At 39.9% G+C, this 17,154-nt stretch overlaps 1 protein-coding gene across 1 annotated transcript; it reads right to left on the minus strand.

Moving 5' to 3' along the window:
* Positions 1-4,767: 4,767 nt before the first annotated feature.
* QPCT (glutaminyl-peptide cyclotransferase) lies at positions 4,768-17,154 on the minus strand. The gene is made up of 7 exons (XM_040058727.2): positions 16,828-17,154; positions 12,843-12,989; positions 10,191-10,472; positions 7,493-7,669; positions 6,558-6,657; positions 5,967-6,083; positions 4,768-5,146 (listed from the first exon to the last, which is right to left on the minus strand). The coding sequence occupies exons 1-7, from the start codon at positions 16,927-16,929 to the stop codon at positions 5,001-5,003; spliced, it is 1,071 nt and encodes a 356-aa protein (XP_039914661.1). The 5' UTR covers positions 16,930-17,154; the 3' UTR covers positions 4,768-5,000.

Genomic DNA, 17,154 nt, shown 5'->3' on the forward strand with positions numbered 1-17,154 from the left:
CATGTGGAACTAGACCACTTAACTTGTCTCTGCTTTTGCATTACTGTCCCGCTGTACCTTGAGGTGTCTGCATTTCTCCAGGGCCTTTCTCAGATAGCTCTTCCCTCTCATTGCTGTCTTCCTTCTCTGCTGTGGCAACAGGGAAAGGCCTTTTAGAAATACTTCAGTTTTTTTTCTGTTCTCCTGTGCAGTATCCATGTTACAATGGCTCCTCTGCACATTCTTCTGCATCTCTTGGCCATCTAGGTTGCCCGTTGCTGTTGTTCCACTTGCAACTCAGGGTGCTGTATATTGGCTTCCACCTTGTTCATCTGTGTGCTACGTCAGTCTCTCCACTTCTGTGAGGTGGTTATATGGAGCTGTAGTATCTCAGGGATTCCAAGGATACTGTGTTACCTGGAGATAATGGCTTTGATGAAGAAATCTTTCTCATGTAGATTTGAGTGGAGAAAACAGCCTTCTTTTGAATTTCAGAGATCTGTGGCCTCTTCACTGGCTGAGGATTTGTTTTTCTGTGTAAGAACACTGTATTACTCTTTTCTTCTTTTTTCCTGCCCCACTCCACGACCTGTGTTTCCTGAGCCAGTGCTTGGAGGACGGAGTCATTCTTGCAAAAGCAAGGTGACATTCTGCATGATGGAGATGTATCTTTTGGGGATGTTTTAGGCTGAGGGTAGTGTCCAGACTGCCACTGGGAAGCTGTCCATGTAAGCTACAAGTAGGGAATCTTGTTCTGTACTTCATTTGCAGCAAGAGTGAAAATTTCATTGCTGTGTTAGAAAATGTAATGACCTGGCAAACTTTCATTTAGAGATTACAATGAAGTTACAACGATTGGTTCTGTTTCTATGAGGTCAGTATTAACTCAGTAATCACCTCTGGTCCGTTATCCTGTCTTTCTGTGAGTCTGTTACATGTGCCATTGTTGCATGGAAATTCACTGAAGTACAGAACACTTGAACAGATTCTCTGTTACCTCTTGGGTGCTGAACTAGACTGCACTTTCCACAGCATCTGCAACACCTTAGAGCCAGCAGAATGTTTACAATGCACTACTCTTGTGTGGCCTGGTTAAGAATTGTTCCTTCCTCCAGTTTCATAATCAAACACATGCCCTTTTTCTGGTATTTTCAATACATTGTATTATATTGAATGCATGCTTACTTGTTTTCAGTAGAAAATTAAATCTCCATTTTATTAAAAAATGAAGCTGATCTCTGATTTAAAATGAGAAGGGAGGGTGAGAATTCTGGGAGAATCCCAGAATTCTGAGTGCAATATAATCACTTTAACAAAAATACTTTTTTGAGTGATTGTTTACAATATATATCATATGTGTAGATGATAAAGATTCTTTTTAGGTATTAGAACAGCTTTTTAGCTGCTTTATTGTTATGAATATATTAAGAATATTTGTTAAATTGGCACAGAGTAAACTGTCTCCTTTTATATGGGGAAAATAAAATCAGTGTAATTCATAAATGATAAGGCAAAAGTGGTAATTTGTGTACAAGATTTTAAAGTCATCTTTCTCTCTATATATATATTGTTTAATTGATGCTCTTGGGTGATACTTCAGTCTCAATGAGCAGGTATGTCAAACTTCAGAACTGTTTTGCTGGGTCTACTACCAATGTAGATTTGGTCCTTGGAATAATTCTGTAGAAAGTTTTTTATACATTTTGCCTTTTCTAACTGTGTTTTGCTGTTACGTGGTCACAATCTAAATGTTTATTTCATCCATAGTGAATAAGAATTGATAATTTATATCATCTTCATTCCTAATGCCAGGAATGCTGTCCCAGCTAGAGAGAAGAGGACTGGTACTTGCTGTCAGTTCTGTCTGCCAGAGGATTTGGCATTGCTACGCCCTGAAGTTGTTCCAGCAGTGATCACACAGGATCACATCACTTTTAAGTAAATGCATCCAGCTTTAGAGAGTTTGAGGGGCATGTACCATGTTTGGCATCAGATTCTTGAGAGAAACTGTCTTGTCCTGATACAGAATGAGCCAGAGCACCTATTACAAGACAAATAATTACCATAATATGGAGGCTTTTTTCAGTTTTACATGTTGAGTGATGGCTCATGAGTTTGTATCCTGCATTCCCTTAACCCAGGTGGTAACCACAGACACCTTTGGCACACAAAGCCAGTGACCACCTTTTGTGGCTGGTAAACTGATTTTTATTCCCTTCCCCTTGGCTGAGATGTGACAAATCCTTTTCAAGGACAGAACCTGTGCAGCAGTTCTGATTAGATTAACTGAAGTCCTCTCTTGACTTCTAACTCTCGCTGTCACCATCCAACAGGGAAGGAGAAACTGTCTGGCCGTAGGTTTTTCAACACAGAGCCTCTCTCTGAATTCTGAAGTGATTATCTGTCCTGTGCTTGTCCAGACCCAATGGATCTGAATATTTACTCATATTCAGCGTTGAAACTGAGAGCAGAAGAGATACCACTCCTGGTCTCTTCACTTGTATATTTTGTTTTCTGGGCATTTTATGAAATAGCTTTGGCTTTGTCCTACGTGCTTCTTCTCCCCGGCCTTAGTAGCAATGAGAACCCACCTTGTACCATATCTGCCTTACTGACTGCTTCTTGTGATTTGGAGAGCTTAGATTCTTGGATTCACATGGGTTGATATAAGTTTTTCTTTCAGCAATTATTTTTTAAATGAATGATGGATCATATAAATTATTAAGATGATGATCCTTCCCTCTTTAAGTAAACTTTTACAGGACATCCATCCAGTTAGGAGATGGCCCTTTTTTCCTGTACCAAAAAAACTGCCAAACACAAAACACAGGGGGAGAAGGAAAAAAAAAAAGTAAGCCTTTTCATTTGAAAAATATTGAATCATATTACAGCAACCTATATCTTATTTCCTTGGACTGAGTAACTAGAGAGCTGCATGCCCAGGCAGTGAAAATTTAGTGAGAAAATTGACATGATTTGGTGTACTACATGGTTAAATTATGGTTTCAACTTAAGTCTTAATAGAGATTTTAAAAAGCCAGACTTTTCCTAGTTATAACAACGCTCATTTGCAACATTTCACAATGAAGCGTGTTTTTTTTTACGTTAACTTTCAAATTTTCCAAGAGGCAGAGTAGCAGTTCACAGTGCAAATGTGTACTGCATCTTTCAGAGGTCCTGCAAAATATGAAGTACTGCAAGAGTTCACCAAAACAAATGAGCCACACAAATTCATGTTTAATATTTCTATATTTAGCCATTCTGTTACCTTTCTTTGCCACTTAGGAGGGTGCGGAAGGTGCCTTATACTGCTCAAAATATTCAAACTTCAGAAGATTTAATGTAGTTTTTTTGACTATTTTCTCATGGGCTGAAGTAGGGAAGAACATGATTGCAAAGAGTTCAAGAAGCTTTGATTGTATTTACTCTGATGTACAGTAATACCTGAAAATAAAGACATCTGTCTAATTTTTTAGAATTTTCATGGTATTCTGTTTCAGAAGTTGCAGGTAAGACAAATGTTTCTCACCAATGTTGAAATGACAGGAAAACAGAAAATGCTTTTGTTTCATCTTGAACTACCAAAATCAAATTAATTTTTCAGGCTATCCTGTAATAGTGAAATTTTACAAATTTTCATTGCTGTAAATACCTATTTCTGTAACAACTTTATAATATGGATGTAAGCATTGTCTTAGGCTCCAAAATGTTTGCTTTAGGAAAATGGTAAAATACAGGCCAAATCTGACATGCCTACAACTCCATTGCTTACCTCCTTTTTAAACCTCTTTGCTCAGGGTAGAACTTTGTAGGGAAGAAGTTGGAGCAGTAAAATACTTTTTTTTTCTCTCAGTTCATCTTCTCTCAGCTTGATATTTTTATTTTTTTCTTAAAATGCTCTCATCCTTTTCTCAGCAGTAGAAACCATAATTCTGTCAGCTTTTGAATATTGTTCTTGTGGCTTTCATTGATCTCATTCCAGGCTTTCTTTTTGCCAGCATTACACTAAACCTATTGAATAATTCCAGTAAAGAATGTAAAAAGCACAGGGTTGTTAAATCGATATATTTTTGATGCCTAAACTGTTCTCTTGCTTTTAATAACATTTTTTTTGATAGCACTTTGCCTTTAAAATTTTATTTAGATGAACTGTAGTTTCTAAAGTGATCACTTTCTTCATATGATTCTTTGTCATAGTCTGTATTACAAACAGCAGGTGGGTGGTGTTTTGGAGGGTTTTTGGGTCAAATTGCGAACAATTCTCACGTGACTGAATGGTGTGTACTGGGTCATTGCTCCCACACACCACCTGATCTTTTGTTTGTATCTCTTGTGTTGCAGTCAGAGCACAGCGAAAACCCCACATACCTTCCTATTAGCATCACCCCCCCTCTTCTCCATCAAAAAGTATCCAACAAATTATAGGGGCAAAACTGAATTTGGTTTATTGCTCTGTTTTCTGGTGGTCAGCTGTCTGCAGAGAAAAACCCCTGCAGTCACACTTGTAGGGGAAGGAGGAGAGGGACTAGAAAGGATTAAAAATCACATCTGTGTGTCAGGAGTTCTAGCAACTCATATCAGCATGAGGTGGTTTAGTTCAGCCCAAAGCAGGAGTCAGCAACGGTGTGAATTTTTGCCTCTTTTCATAACATGGCGTAAATTTCTATAGCTGAACAGTGCAAAAGTTGGTCACAGCTTGTAAAAACGGTATCATTCAATTAAGACATGGGGCATTCCCTCCTGGGATCATAATACATTACAAAAACCAATGATAACAATCTGGAAAAATTCTGGAGTGTTTTTTTATTCAGAGATATAACATGGAAAGATAAATTCTTTCCAGGCTGAACTATCTTATTTGGCTAATGGACCAATGGGCCAGGAACAGCTCAATCAATAATCAGTCTAGCAAGAACTATCATATTTTCTTCACCTTGATACTCTCCAATGCAATTGAATACCAAGTGTGAAGGTGGGCAAACAGTAGTGTGAATGGAGTACAATTTGTTGATGTTTTTCTGTCACAGGTTGAGATATTCCAGTACAAACACTTGCAGGATTTTGTTGAGATTGTCGATAGTGTCTTTGTCAAGGTTTTCTTCTGTGTCCTCCATGGTATGCCATACTGCAGGAAAAGGGGATGGAATCAGATGAAGGACTGGAACCCCTGTGAAAAGGTAAATGAAATTTGGAGAAGAAATAATTGGAGAAGTTCTGTTAAGCCAACTGATACTTCACCATTTAGCAACAGTCAGGCAACTACTCAATAATCTTGCTTTATAGGGTGTGTCACTGCAGCTTCTTTTACCTTCTCGTTTTGATGCTTGTGACTGCATCCCATCATTAAAGAGTGTAAAGCTGCCATCTTCCTTTCCTTTGAATACTTTTCCCTCTTTTTTTTTTTTGAGATTTCTTTGCATTGTGTATTTAAGAGCTACAGAAGGACAGAGAAATCACTGCAGCTCCTTAAACTGAAAACTGATTACCATGTTTTTGTGAAAATGCTAAGAATGAACATTTTTGAAGTGTTCCTTTAGTTCTCTACATAAATTGTAAAATAGGGTGTTTAGTTTTTACTCTGTAAAATAGAGACAGTTTTTTGACTTGAAAGGACTGTATCACTGCATACATATGTGTGTATGTGTGTGTGTATATATATATATCAAGCCACCTACATGTACTGCAACTTTTAGGTAAAAGAGGAATTAAATCAGTCTTCTGCTTCCTGATTGCTTTTGGGGAGGAGCATTTTTTTTTTCTCAGCCTCTTTCCTGTTTTACTGCTTTTTCTCTGATTTTTCAGATGCATACCACTAAGGAATCTGTTTTTTTTTTTCTTTAGGTGTTATGTCAAAGCTTTAAAGTTGGATTCAGAAGCCTCAAGTTGAGGCAAATAAGCTGAAAAGAAGGAGCATATGTACTTGCTCATTTACTAAATGATGCATTTCTTACTGAACATGTACTTCAAAATATAAGAATTTCTGGTACCTCGTAATAAAAATGGAACGTGATCATCTTCAACCATGCCTCGATGCAAAGTACTGTGGAAATACTGACTTTCAACAGGGTGATTCTTCAGCAGATTCATATTGTGTAGCTTTTGCTCTGTAATGCACAGTGAAAGTGATTATTACAGTTTTTGGACAATGAAGCGTGTTAGCACATTTGAATTGTTTTTCCTCTCATGTGGAGGCTTTTTCTATCAGAGAAGAAAAAGGCAGTGGTGACTGCCTTTTGCATCTGTTTAATACTTGGAAGACCTCAGGATTGGTGCTATTACCGTAATTTTACAGAAGTGAGAACTAAAACACAGAAGTGAAGCAGTTGCCAAGTGTCGCAGAGTGACAATGAGTAACAGAATCTGCTTTGTTGCTTCCAAATGTCTGAGAGTCTTCCTTCAGTTGTTTTATTAACGAAGTTTCAAAATCTTCATATAGCTTTACGATTTCACATTTACATTATCAAAGATTATTACTGTAAACCAGAAAATTCATCTAAAAACCTGATTTACAGGGCTTAATACATTCAGAAACTCACTAGGTTTCGAAATTCATTCAAAGCCCTTATCCTTCTGCTTACCAATTGCTTGAAGCCTCTGAAACCATCGAAGAGTTTTTGGAAAATAATTGGGAAAGACTGGGTTTGGTGCACCAATTAAATCCAGTAGTACAAACAGGTCCTAGAGAAGGAAGAATGTTTAGTACAGAACACTCTCCTACAACATCAGCAGCAGCAATGAATCTCTTGGTTTCCTGTATAGGTCATGAGCAGGTCTTTGCTAGCCCTGGCCAAAGATCTGGCTTTTCTACCGTGGTGCCTGAGAAGAGTTCAATAGCAGAACCTGATTCTGATCTGATACGTTTTGCTGTCTTTCCAAAGAGGGAAAAGACGGGTTATTCCTCTGTTTCCCAGGCTGCAGCTGGCTGCATAGCTTAGTGTGCAATTTGTGCGTTATATCCCTTTAAAAGAAAAATGACGGTAGGTGGGGAGAAAGAAGAGGAAGTTGCTTCTTCCCTTGAGAACAACGAAGTCTGTCAAGGGAAAGACTTTTTATGAGTCACAAGAAGCAGTGACAGAAGTGCCTCAGCAGTACACAGGGAAAGTAGAAGGGAACAGACAACCAGAATGTTAGGAGGAATCAAAAGAAAACAGGTTGCTGTAGCTTAGTACTGAGCTAGGGGGAATTTGTTCATAGGGCAATACTGTTTGTGCTCTTTCCTTATCACTTTGAATTATCTTTTCCTGAAGAAGGTGGGTATCCTAGTTTATATTCTAATAAATTGTGTATTTTGATATTTCTAGGACAACTCCTCGTAATTGCATGCAGCAGGTCTAATCACCTGAAAAGCTCTTGCCAATTCTCAGTCATGTTTCATAATGTTTTCAGAAGCCTGCTTCTTCCTTTAACTATAGTGGGGTTCTGGTTTCTTGGGAATTTGGCCAGTAACCTACTAATTAAATACTTTTTAAAATGCCATTAACTATTGTTCATTAAGGAGGTGAAAGCCACTTACTATGCCCTGCAGCTGGTTTGTGGTTGTTGAACCAGGTGGGTGTGGAGTCGATACCATTTTTTGAGCTAAGTGTTTAGATCCATAGAGGGAATCGGAAGGGGACCACCGAACAAAGGCTTCTTCACCATCAAAAAAAATGAGCTGAAGTGAAAGGTCTGGTCTTGATGCTGAGCTCGCCTGTTGGAGGAAGTTAAAATAACTGATTCTGGCCAGAACATTAAATAAAGGGCAAATACTGTAGTCATATAAGTAACACAAACAAGGGTGTATTTTCAAGGTTCCCTATGCAAACCTTCCTTTACTGTTACTACGGTGTAATAGTGGTAGTGATCAGTCAAGGTAATTGTTATTTATCTAACACAGTGGCACATTCTCCAGTCTCATATAATTTTGGTTCTGGATAAAAGTTTTATTTCTGACTTTGTAAGACATGAGCTGAGTGTTTAAACCTGCAAAACCAGCAACATTATTTCAAATAAGGAGATGTGTCAGTAACACCTGATGGGAGTGCTAATATTATTTGCATCACAAGGATTAATGTAATTGCTACAGCTGTGCATAAGTGGAGGTGGATTATTATTTGACAAGCTGATGGTTCTTTGAGACCCTTCTTTTCATTCAGGGGAATTTGCAAGCACTGAGGCAACTTTACGCTAAACCAAAGCAAAGAGAGGGGGTATGTCAGATACATTATTCCCTTTCAACAACCAAAAATTTAACACCACTAAAACCTGAGAATATATATGATAAATGCATTTAATGTCACAGAGAAGACATTTGTATGAAATTTCTTCCCAATGTAGAGAGAGTCTACTATCTGAAACCTTGTTTGAGCTGTCAGAATTTCCTAATAATCCAGAGCACAGTGAATCGCAGTCTGGTTCCACTAAATGAACAGTTTTGGGAACTGTGGTCTTGACAGTTGCTATAAATATTTTAACCCCTCAATGAATTAACACTACTTCAAGTAAAATTGTATGATGTGGTTAAAAAGGTGGGGTCACTGGCAGCAGTCATGTCCTGGATGGGCTACAACTCCCAAATGGCTGGAGCTGATGCAATATAAGCAGTAGTGAAAAGCTTCTACGAAATGTCGCTCACACAGGCGAGACGGTATTGATTGTGCTCACAGTGGTATATTGATTTCTCTAATGGCAATGGTTTGCTGCCCTTTGTTCTTTGCACATGACAGAGCTCTATGTGCAGCAGTCATTTTGCATTACATTCTGCAGGAAACTGTATCAGTGCTATCTGAGTTTTATAAAGAAGTACTTGTGTTATTATTGCTATTACTCCTTAACACATTGAAATAATGTAGAGAGATGTCTCTGCCCATTAATTTTAAACTCACTCTATATAAATGGAGAAGCATCAAGATAAAAATCACAGCTTCAATTCAAAGTATAAATAGATGTGGCTGGAAACAGCAAAGTATGTTGTGCTGCCACAAGCAGAGCAAAACCATCACAGCTAATGTATTGAGCAGATGGATCCCAAAGTATATTTTGTTAACAGACTGTACAAGTGGTGGCCTGTGCAAAGTAATTAGTTGCCTTTTCGTCAAATGCTGTCATCTTAAATGATAAAACCCAATTTTCATTATAAAATAGTGTATTCATAGCAAAAAAATGCAGTCTTTAAAGTCAGTGTGCAGGTTTGTTTCATAAATAATCACCACACAAATTTATTATAAATGAAGGTTCTGAATGAAAGCATACAGGAGTGTTTTGTTTTGTGATTAAAAATACTGGCATATTCTTAATCCTCTCATTCTTAAATATTTGCATACCATAAGACACTAAATCAGTTTCTGGAAATTACTGTCTACAAGTAATCCTAATACCTGAGCTGAGTGTACTCCTGACACTTTGTAGAGCGTCTCTCACATTTGAGAGACCTTTTCCTGTAAAAGCTCTGTAAACACACAAGATTTTTCTGTAAATAGTGAATAGTGAACCAGTAGATGGCACTCATGAATCCATAATCCTACAGATTTGTAATCCTGCAAATTTTACGAGTTTGTAGGCTCAACAGATTTTTGTGCCTAGCAGTTGGCAGCCCTTTGAAACTGATTTTCATAGTATAGGTGACACAGACTGATAACATTATACTTCCTTCATAAATAAACTATTCAAATTTGTTGGGAAAAAAAAAAAAAAGAAACGAAAAAAAAAGAAAAAAAAGAAAAACTTGAAGTCCTGGTGAGATGGGGGGACCTGAGTGTGACTCTTCTGCACAACAATTAGTTCATCTGTGTCCCAAAGCAGAATACGACTGAGAAATTTCTGCAGGATTCAGAATGCAACAAAACTTTTCAATGACCCTGGATGTTACTGGACATGATAGGAACCTGAGTCAGGTTCAGTGCCTTTTAGATAGAAAGTAGCATTTTATCTTTCCAAATCTGTGGAAATTATTAATTCATTTATTATTCATGTATCACTTGTTATTTTTAGACAGTATATGTTTATATAGATAACTTTTAGATATCCACCCTTTTTATAAGAAGTTTTAATGTAATAATGTACTTTAGAGAAGAAGATACTGATCTCTGTTTGTTCTTGAAGTCAATGGGAGATTTATTACAAGCACAGCAATCAGAAAACCCAACATGCAGTCTATGGAAAAGAATGTGGAAATGCCCTGAGGCCTGTTGCTGTTGGAAAGGCAAATGAAAATGAAACAAAAAAACCCCTACCTTGATTAACTGAAGCTTGCTATCCAGGGCACGTGCCAGCTCCAACATCATAGCACAAGGCACAGCTGAATCAGTTGCTCCCACAAACACTCTGTCCTGCCACTGTTGTCCAAAGAATTTCGAGTCGTAGTGGCAAGCAAGTACGAGATGGCGTTTTGCAGAGAGGTCAAGAGTGCCGATAACGTTTGAGAATGTTTTATAGCCATATGGTGTGTATCTCTGAAACGTGTCTTCTTCAATTTCCCAACCAGCCTTTAATATTTGAAGACGGTGCTTGATGTGCTGCAATTATAAAAATCAATCAGATTAATATTTCCTGCTTCAGAAAGATGTTCCAGACAAATTGTCATTAGCTAATTCACAGTAGCTCCTACGCTTATTTCTGTAAGTTCATGGTGTTTAAAAGGATAAACTTTATAGCAAAAAAAGTAATACTTCTGTGTAGCTTTGCTACCTGAGCCTTTGACTGCCTCATTTGCTTTTGGTTTCCTCCTTTTGAACCTTCTCGTTGGAGTGTGAAGGTGTTTTGAATTATTGCCAATTATTACGACACATTAAGATCTTGATGAAATTTTAAGACCAGTGTCTTTTTCAGGTGTAACTAGAGCAGATTTAATGTTAAAATCTTCAAAGCTTAACTCAGATGTGCCCTTAAATTAAAAGTCAGAATTGGCTGCAGAGACCTTGTTGTGGCTGTTTAGACAATTACCACAGAGATGCCAAAGCAGAATAAGAGAAAAAAAAAAAGAAAGGAAAAAAAAAAAAAGAAAAAAAGGAAAAGTTGTTTGGGTTGGTTGGTTGGTGTGAGGTGGTTGGGCTTTTAAGCTTCTGTGAGAAATCTGCCTCTCAAGTGACATAAATTGTTTTCAAGGCCATAACAGATAGGTAGATTCCTTTAAAGAAAGAAGGACACATTTCAGAACACTGTTTTAAAAATGAAATTCTGTAAGTGTATCTCCTGTAAAGATAAGAATTAAGACAATCTATAAGGCAAATCATTAATTTTAGCTATCTTCCTGCCTGAAGAAAATACCTCTTCAACAAGAGTTCTGGCTAACTCATATTAGAGGGACATCTCTGTTTCTGTTGAGCAACTTATTTTTATGGGTCCCTAGAGAGCTTCTTCAAGGCAGATTCCTCTCTCTTTAAGTAAACATTAGGAAAAGCCTCTGAGGGGAAAACAGATTTTGAAGACTTGTTTTGCTCTTAGGGAAGTCAGTAGGAATAGCACCATAGATTTTAGTGCTACAACAAATTGTTCCATTTTGTTTGTTGTCACCCTCTGAAAGCTTTTACAACATTGTGTGGTCTATCAGCTATCAGTAGGCAGAGTAAAGGATGTCTGTTAAGGATCAAGGGGACTACAAGCCTGGATGGAGTTCCCAGTAGCCTTTCCCCTTAAAGGAGTCCGATGTTTTCTGCGTCTCAACGAAGAAGTGTCAACCATTTCAAACTCCATTATTGTGTATTGACCATAGAGGACTCTTCTTTTTTTCTTTTGGTGCTGGGTGTAATTTAATACATGCTGTTACCTTGTAACAGGATGATCCTATTTTGAACGTGATCTGTGGTTTTCTAGCTTAGGCTCAGCTGTTTTTTTGTTTTTCTTCCTTTTCCCTCTTTCATTTGGCTGCCTTCCAGAGTACCGCTAAAGAAACCACAAAACCAAATCTACAGAGACGTGCACACACACACGATGCATAAAAAGGCTGCATTTTTCCAATCTACCAATTGCAGAGTGGCAAATAAATGTGTTTTAGTTAGGACTGGCTTAGAGCTGTTGAGCCAGTGCCTGAAGGGTAGATGAAGGCTAGTGAGATGATGTGAATGTCTTTAGTAAACTCAGCTATACCACTGTCTGTCTCCTGCCTGGCTAATGTGATCCAGAGCCAGCATGGATACTGTCCTGAAGATGGCCACGCTGTGAGTGCAGAGCAGAGGTGCTGACAGGGCAGCAACCCAGTTGTGTGGTAATTTCTTGTGGCTCAAAGACTGTGTGCTGGAGTCTTTACTGCCTTGGGGCCAGCTGCAGCCTGGGCTTGTTAGCCCAGCACTAGGACACTGCTGCGCTTGGGCTGGTGGAGCTGCTGTGGTTCATGGACCAGGGCTGCACTTTGTTGTGCTGACCATTTCATCTGCCTGCCCCTTTGGGCCCCTCTGTGATGCCTTTTTGTGTGGATACACCCATCTGAAGCAAGACTCCACAGCACTGTAACAGCACAGCACAGGGCCTCTCCAGAAAAAGTGGCAGGGGTGTCATTTATTTGATCCCATGCATGCTCTCGGGTTTGAACCAGTGACCAAAAACCTGCTCATGTGATGGAAAGGACAACCATTGTGTTGTACTTTGGGTACCAAACCTGGAGCAAACTTTTTAATTTAAAACCTGTTTTTTTTAAAAAAAAGACTTATTTTTCATCATGCTATGCAACCCTGGGAAACAATGTCAGCTAATGTGCAAGCTGTGTCATGTAGGCACTATGTGGTCTAGACCTGAACAACGATAGAGTTCATCCCAGTGAATGAAAGGAATGTGACTGTCACTTTAGTGGGATTGTCTCTTTGGTGGGGGTCGCCAAAGCTGTGACCAGAATATAAATAATAATATATAATGAAGATGTTCTTAGAGGTTGTCCAGAAGTGTTGTCTTACCTGTCGCACAATGTAACTTCCTTCTGATCCCGGGTATCTTTCTATCAGGATAGGGCGCAAATCATTCTCCCACATTTCAGAAACATCTGTGTTGGCCACAACTTTTTGAATAGCATCAGAACCTAAAATTCTTGGTTGGTGAGAATACTGTAATAGGTAGAGAGAAGAAAAACCGCTGTAACTATTACTCGACCTTTTTAACCATAGTTTTCTTCAGAATTACGATAAAAGCGGTATATTTTGCTACTCTGATTTACTCCCAACAAAAAGTAATTAAAAAGAAACCCCTTTCACTCAGAAATGATTGGCTTTTTGATCTTTCATTTCCATGCAAAATATGCTAGTATTAAAACCATGGCAGAAAGTTTTACCTACCAGCTAGCTGTAAAAGCTCAGCCTATGAATGGCTCCTCTGTTTCCTAGTACCTAAATTCTGTATGTCATGTCTGCAACCACGCCACCTTCAACTGAGGTTTCCATTGAGACAAACACCAGAAGCTTTGTTTCTAGTAGTAGTATTTAGCTTTATGCTGTGTCTATGTTATAAGATGCAGAACTACAAAGAAATGCCTAAGGTAACTCGCTCCCAGAGGGAGTGAGCTGTGTCATTGTGGCCTCTGCCCACAGTGGCAGAATGAGCGCGACTGCACAGAATGCTGTGGCTCGTTTGGGGCTAGCTGGAGCATTCATCAGCTTGGTGACACATGGGTTAACCTCAGACCGACAGCCGGTCTCCTGTGACAGCCACCAGTATGTGACTTACCTCCCAAGTGACTTCCTTTCTGTTGCCCAAGCACAGGCCTCTGGGGCTGTATCAGGTGACCCAGAGTGCTTGGGACATCCTTATGTAGCTGGCAAATGCACATCTTTGATGTGCGAGAGCCCCGGAGTGCCCTGGAGTGGGAACTGAATGCCGGGTGGGATTCCCAAGGACATCTCAAATGCCCCTTTTTACAGCAGGCTTGAACCTATCCAATCTCTAGCAATTGTCTCCTCAGAAACTTCCTGTGCCATTATTGTTTTTATAGATTCCTATTTCAGGAACTATCATCCATTCCTCATTTATATCACAGGGTCTTCCCCTACTCCTGTCTTTCTCCTGATGAAAAATACTGCTTTGTTTATTTGTTCTTTGATCAGAACTGCCATACATGACTGATCAGACTTGCTGTCCTTCAGTGCACCTTGTCTACGGCACCCTTTCTGAGATGAGCAAAAGGAGAGAAACTGGAACATGAGCACATCGCATTTTATACTGTAGGACAATGGTATTTTTTATTTTACTCTTTTTCTTTCTTCAAACTGTTTAACAGCTGACTTGCTTTTGGGCCGCTCCTGCATCAAACTGACATTTTCATAAATATCTGTAGTCTAACCCTATCATTGTATGTGTTAACAAAAAATAATTCACTCCCCTTTTCCACTCGTGTGTGTCATTTCACATGTCTGAAATAACACCTAAAACCCATTACCTGGCCAGAATGTGAACTGACCTCCAAAGTCAGGTTTCTTATTACCTGTTATCACCCTACATGATTACTATTGTTAAAAAGGGGGTTTGCCTCACTATTTTGACTTATTTTCTACTGCATTTGTGTTTGTACAAGCAAGTATGAGCACGAGTATTTTCTAGACTTCACTGCAAACATTTACTTCTACCCTTCTCTTGTTTCCTAGCTGTTTATCTCCGTGTGAACCTTTCCTTTAATTCTACCAGTGAAATTAAGTAGAGGGGTGACACAAAGACACTGAATCTCATTGTGCCAATTTTATTACAGCGTTTAAAGCTGAATTTTAAGACTGTAAGGACACCAAAATTTAGGATGGGCAGTTAACATTTTTAATGCTAGCAAATTTAGACATAGGTTAAAGAAAAATTGTATTTCATCTGATATAAAGATGAACTCTTGAAAGTTGAGAAATTGTACCATGGAAGTTGTAAAACAGTCTTTTGAAATACAAGTAGTTTAATATGGTGGAACTTAGACCACTGTAGAAGAAGCAAAGACAAGAGAAAATGTCAGGGGGCTGCTCGGTTTAGGAGGAGCAGGCTGTAAGGGGAGAGTGAAAAGCTACGGCTATGTACTTCAGAAGAGTGTAGGAGGACAATTTAATTAAGGAAGTTCAGAAAATCTGCCTGCAGTTGAACAAGTGAAGAGCACGCCTGGTAATTGGCGTCATCGAATCACTTTGCAAAGTAACATTATTAAAGTAGAAATGCATGAAAATACTTCAGAAGAGAGGAATCAATTTCCACTGCTAATAATGGAGATATTTTCAATTTTGGGAAGTAGGAGGAGTTACAAAAGTGGTTATGAAATAAAAGAGAAGCAAAATAAGATTTGTAAGTGACTCATTCTTCACAGTGTTGGTCAATCCCTATTTTGCCACAGCAGGGAGGCAGAACAATATATTAATAACAGGGTTGTCACGAAGCTTGTTGTACTAAGCTGTATAAAACTGCAGAACTTCAAGTTCTACAAGTAGCCCAGGCTTACCTGTAGGACTTTAAATTTCTGGCTCACACGCCCCTCCAGGGAGAAAGAACAAAAGTTGTTGAAGGACAAGAATTTGATGAGAAAGAAGTTGTTCTTGCTTAGTGTGTGTCCCGGCAGAGGAGCTCAGATGCGATGGCTCTGTGGCTGGATAACACTACTGACAGCACTGGCAAGGAGATTGCCTGGTCAGAATGGAACCAACTAAACAGTGAAGTGCTGGGGCTCAAGGGAGCTGAGAAAAGGGGCACTGGGGCTACAGGACCATTCACTGACCAGTGTGACTAAAGATTTAGTCCAACATGTTCCTAGGTGTATACGGTATATGTACGTATACATGTATTGTGCATAATTACAGATGTATTATGTTACAGATATGCAGTCTATATGTGAGGTATATATATTATATAGTGAGCTAGACACAAACGTATTTATTGTAAGATACAATCAGTAGAACAGAATGACACAGTACCTCACTAACAAATAAACAAGCCAACATCTCCTTGAATGGGGGAGGTGAATAAAATCAAGGAGAAAGGGAATGACTAAGAGGAAGTGTGGAAAGGTGCAAGGGAAGCTTCATTTTACCAGCTTGCCCTGGACTCTGATCTATTGGTGAAGAGAATGGTGCACTGGATTAGCGGTATTCAGTTGCTTTTTGCTGAACTTTGACTTCAGCTCTTCTACAAACACTTGGGGAAGGGACCTAGAAGTATACTTTCTGTTTGGAAATTCCTGAAGAGTTTAGTTCAATGTGATTTGCAGTTTTATGCTCTCCTATGTTCCAAGTGGTTTAATCCTTTAGGAAGAAAACCATGTTAATGTTTCATAAGGGAATACTAAGAGCTGCTACATTGAGAAATATGTGTTTTAAAGCTTACCACTGTTTATTAAACCTTATCTCAAGACTCCTTTTTTCACTAGTTCACACACCACTCTAAATTAGACACAATATAGTACGGGTCTACAAATTATTAGAGCATTATTATCTTTTCCAAACAATTTTGTACTGGCTATCAGCACCATGCCTACTTGTTTTTCCTAGATACGTGTGCATCACTGCTGAAAGAGCTATTTGTCTTCTCAAACCAAGCCACCGTCCTCTGACTCACCATAATCACAATGGAAGTTGGGAGTACAGCAGAATGTTATAAGGAATATAATTTCAGATTTTGATCCGTCCTGTTAGGGTTTCCCCTTATATTCAGTAACTGTCCCTGACAAAGCTTATCGCTCTTGCTGCCCGGTCCCAGGCGGTGCGAGATGACAAAGACAAACGCGCGAAGATTTGTCCTCTGCAGCCACCAAGCTCGGGCTAAGAGGAAGCCACGGCACCCACCCTCACCCGCGGGACCGCGCCGAGGGTGACCCCCGCCCGAATTCGCGTTGGAGGCCAGGGCAGGAGGTGTGAGGCTGTTCCCCCGCCCAGCCGCTGAGCCCTGCACCAAGGGAGAGGCAAGAAGCGCCTGGGAAAGGCAAACGCGACCCACCTTCTCCAGGGTCCACTGCGCTCCGGCGTTCCTCCCGAGCGCCGGGAGCAGGCAGGCGGCGAGGCACAGTGCCCCGAACAGCCGGGCAGCGACCTCCGCCATCCCCTCCCTCCGCCTCGCCGAGTGCCGGGGGCGCGGAGGAGAGAGCCGGGGCTGTGCCAGCGGGGGAGGCACGGAGGAGGCAGGGAGGGAAGCACGGAGGAGGCACGGAGGAGGCAGGGAGGGAAGCACGGAGGAGGCACGGAGGGAGGCGGCGGCGGCGGCAGGAGCGGCGCTGGCCGCTGGAGCCGCAGCAGTGCCAGTCTCCCGCTCCCAGCCGAACCCGTC

Source organism: Hirundo rustica, chromosome 3 (genome assembly GCF_015227805.2).
Source record: "Hirundo rustica isolate bHirRus1 chromosome 3, bHirRus1.pri.v3, whole genome shotgun sequence".
Classification (NCBI taxonomy): domain Eukaryota; kingdom Metazoa; phylum Chordata; class Aves; order Passeriformes; family Hirundinidae; genus Hirundo; species Hirundo rustica.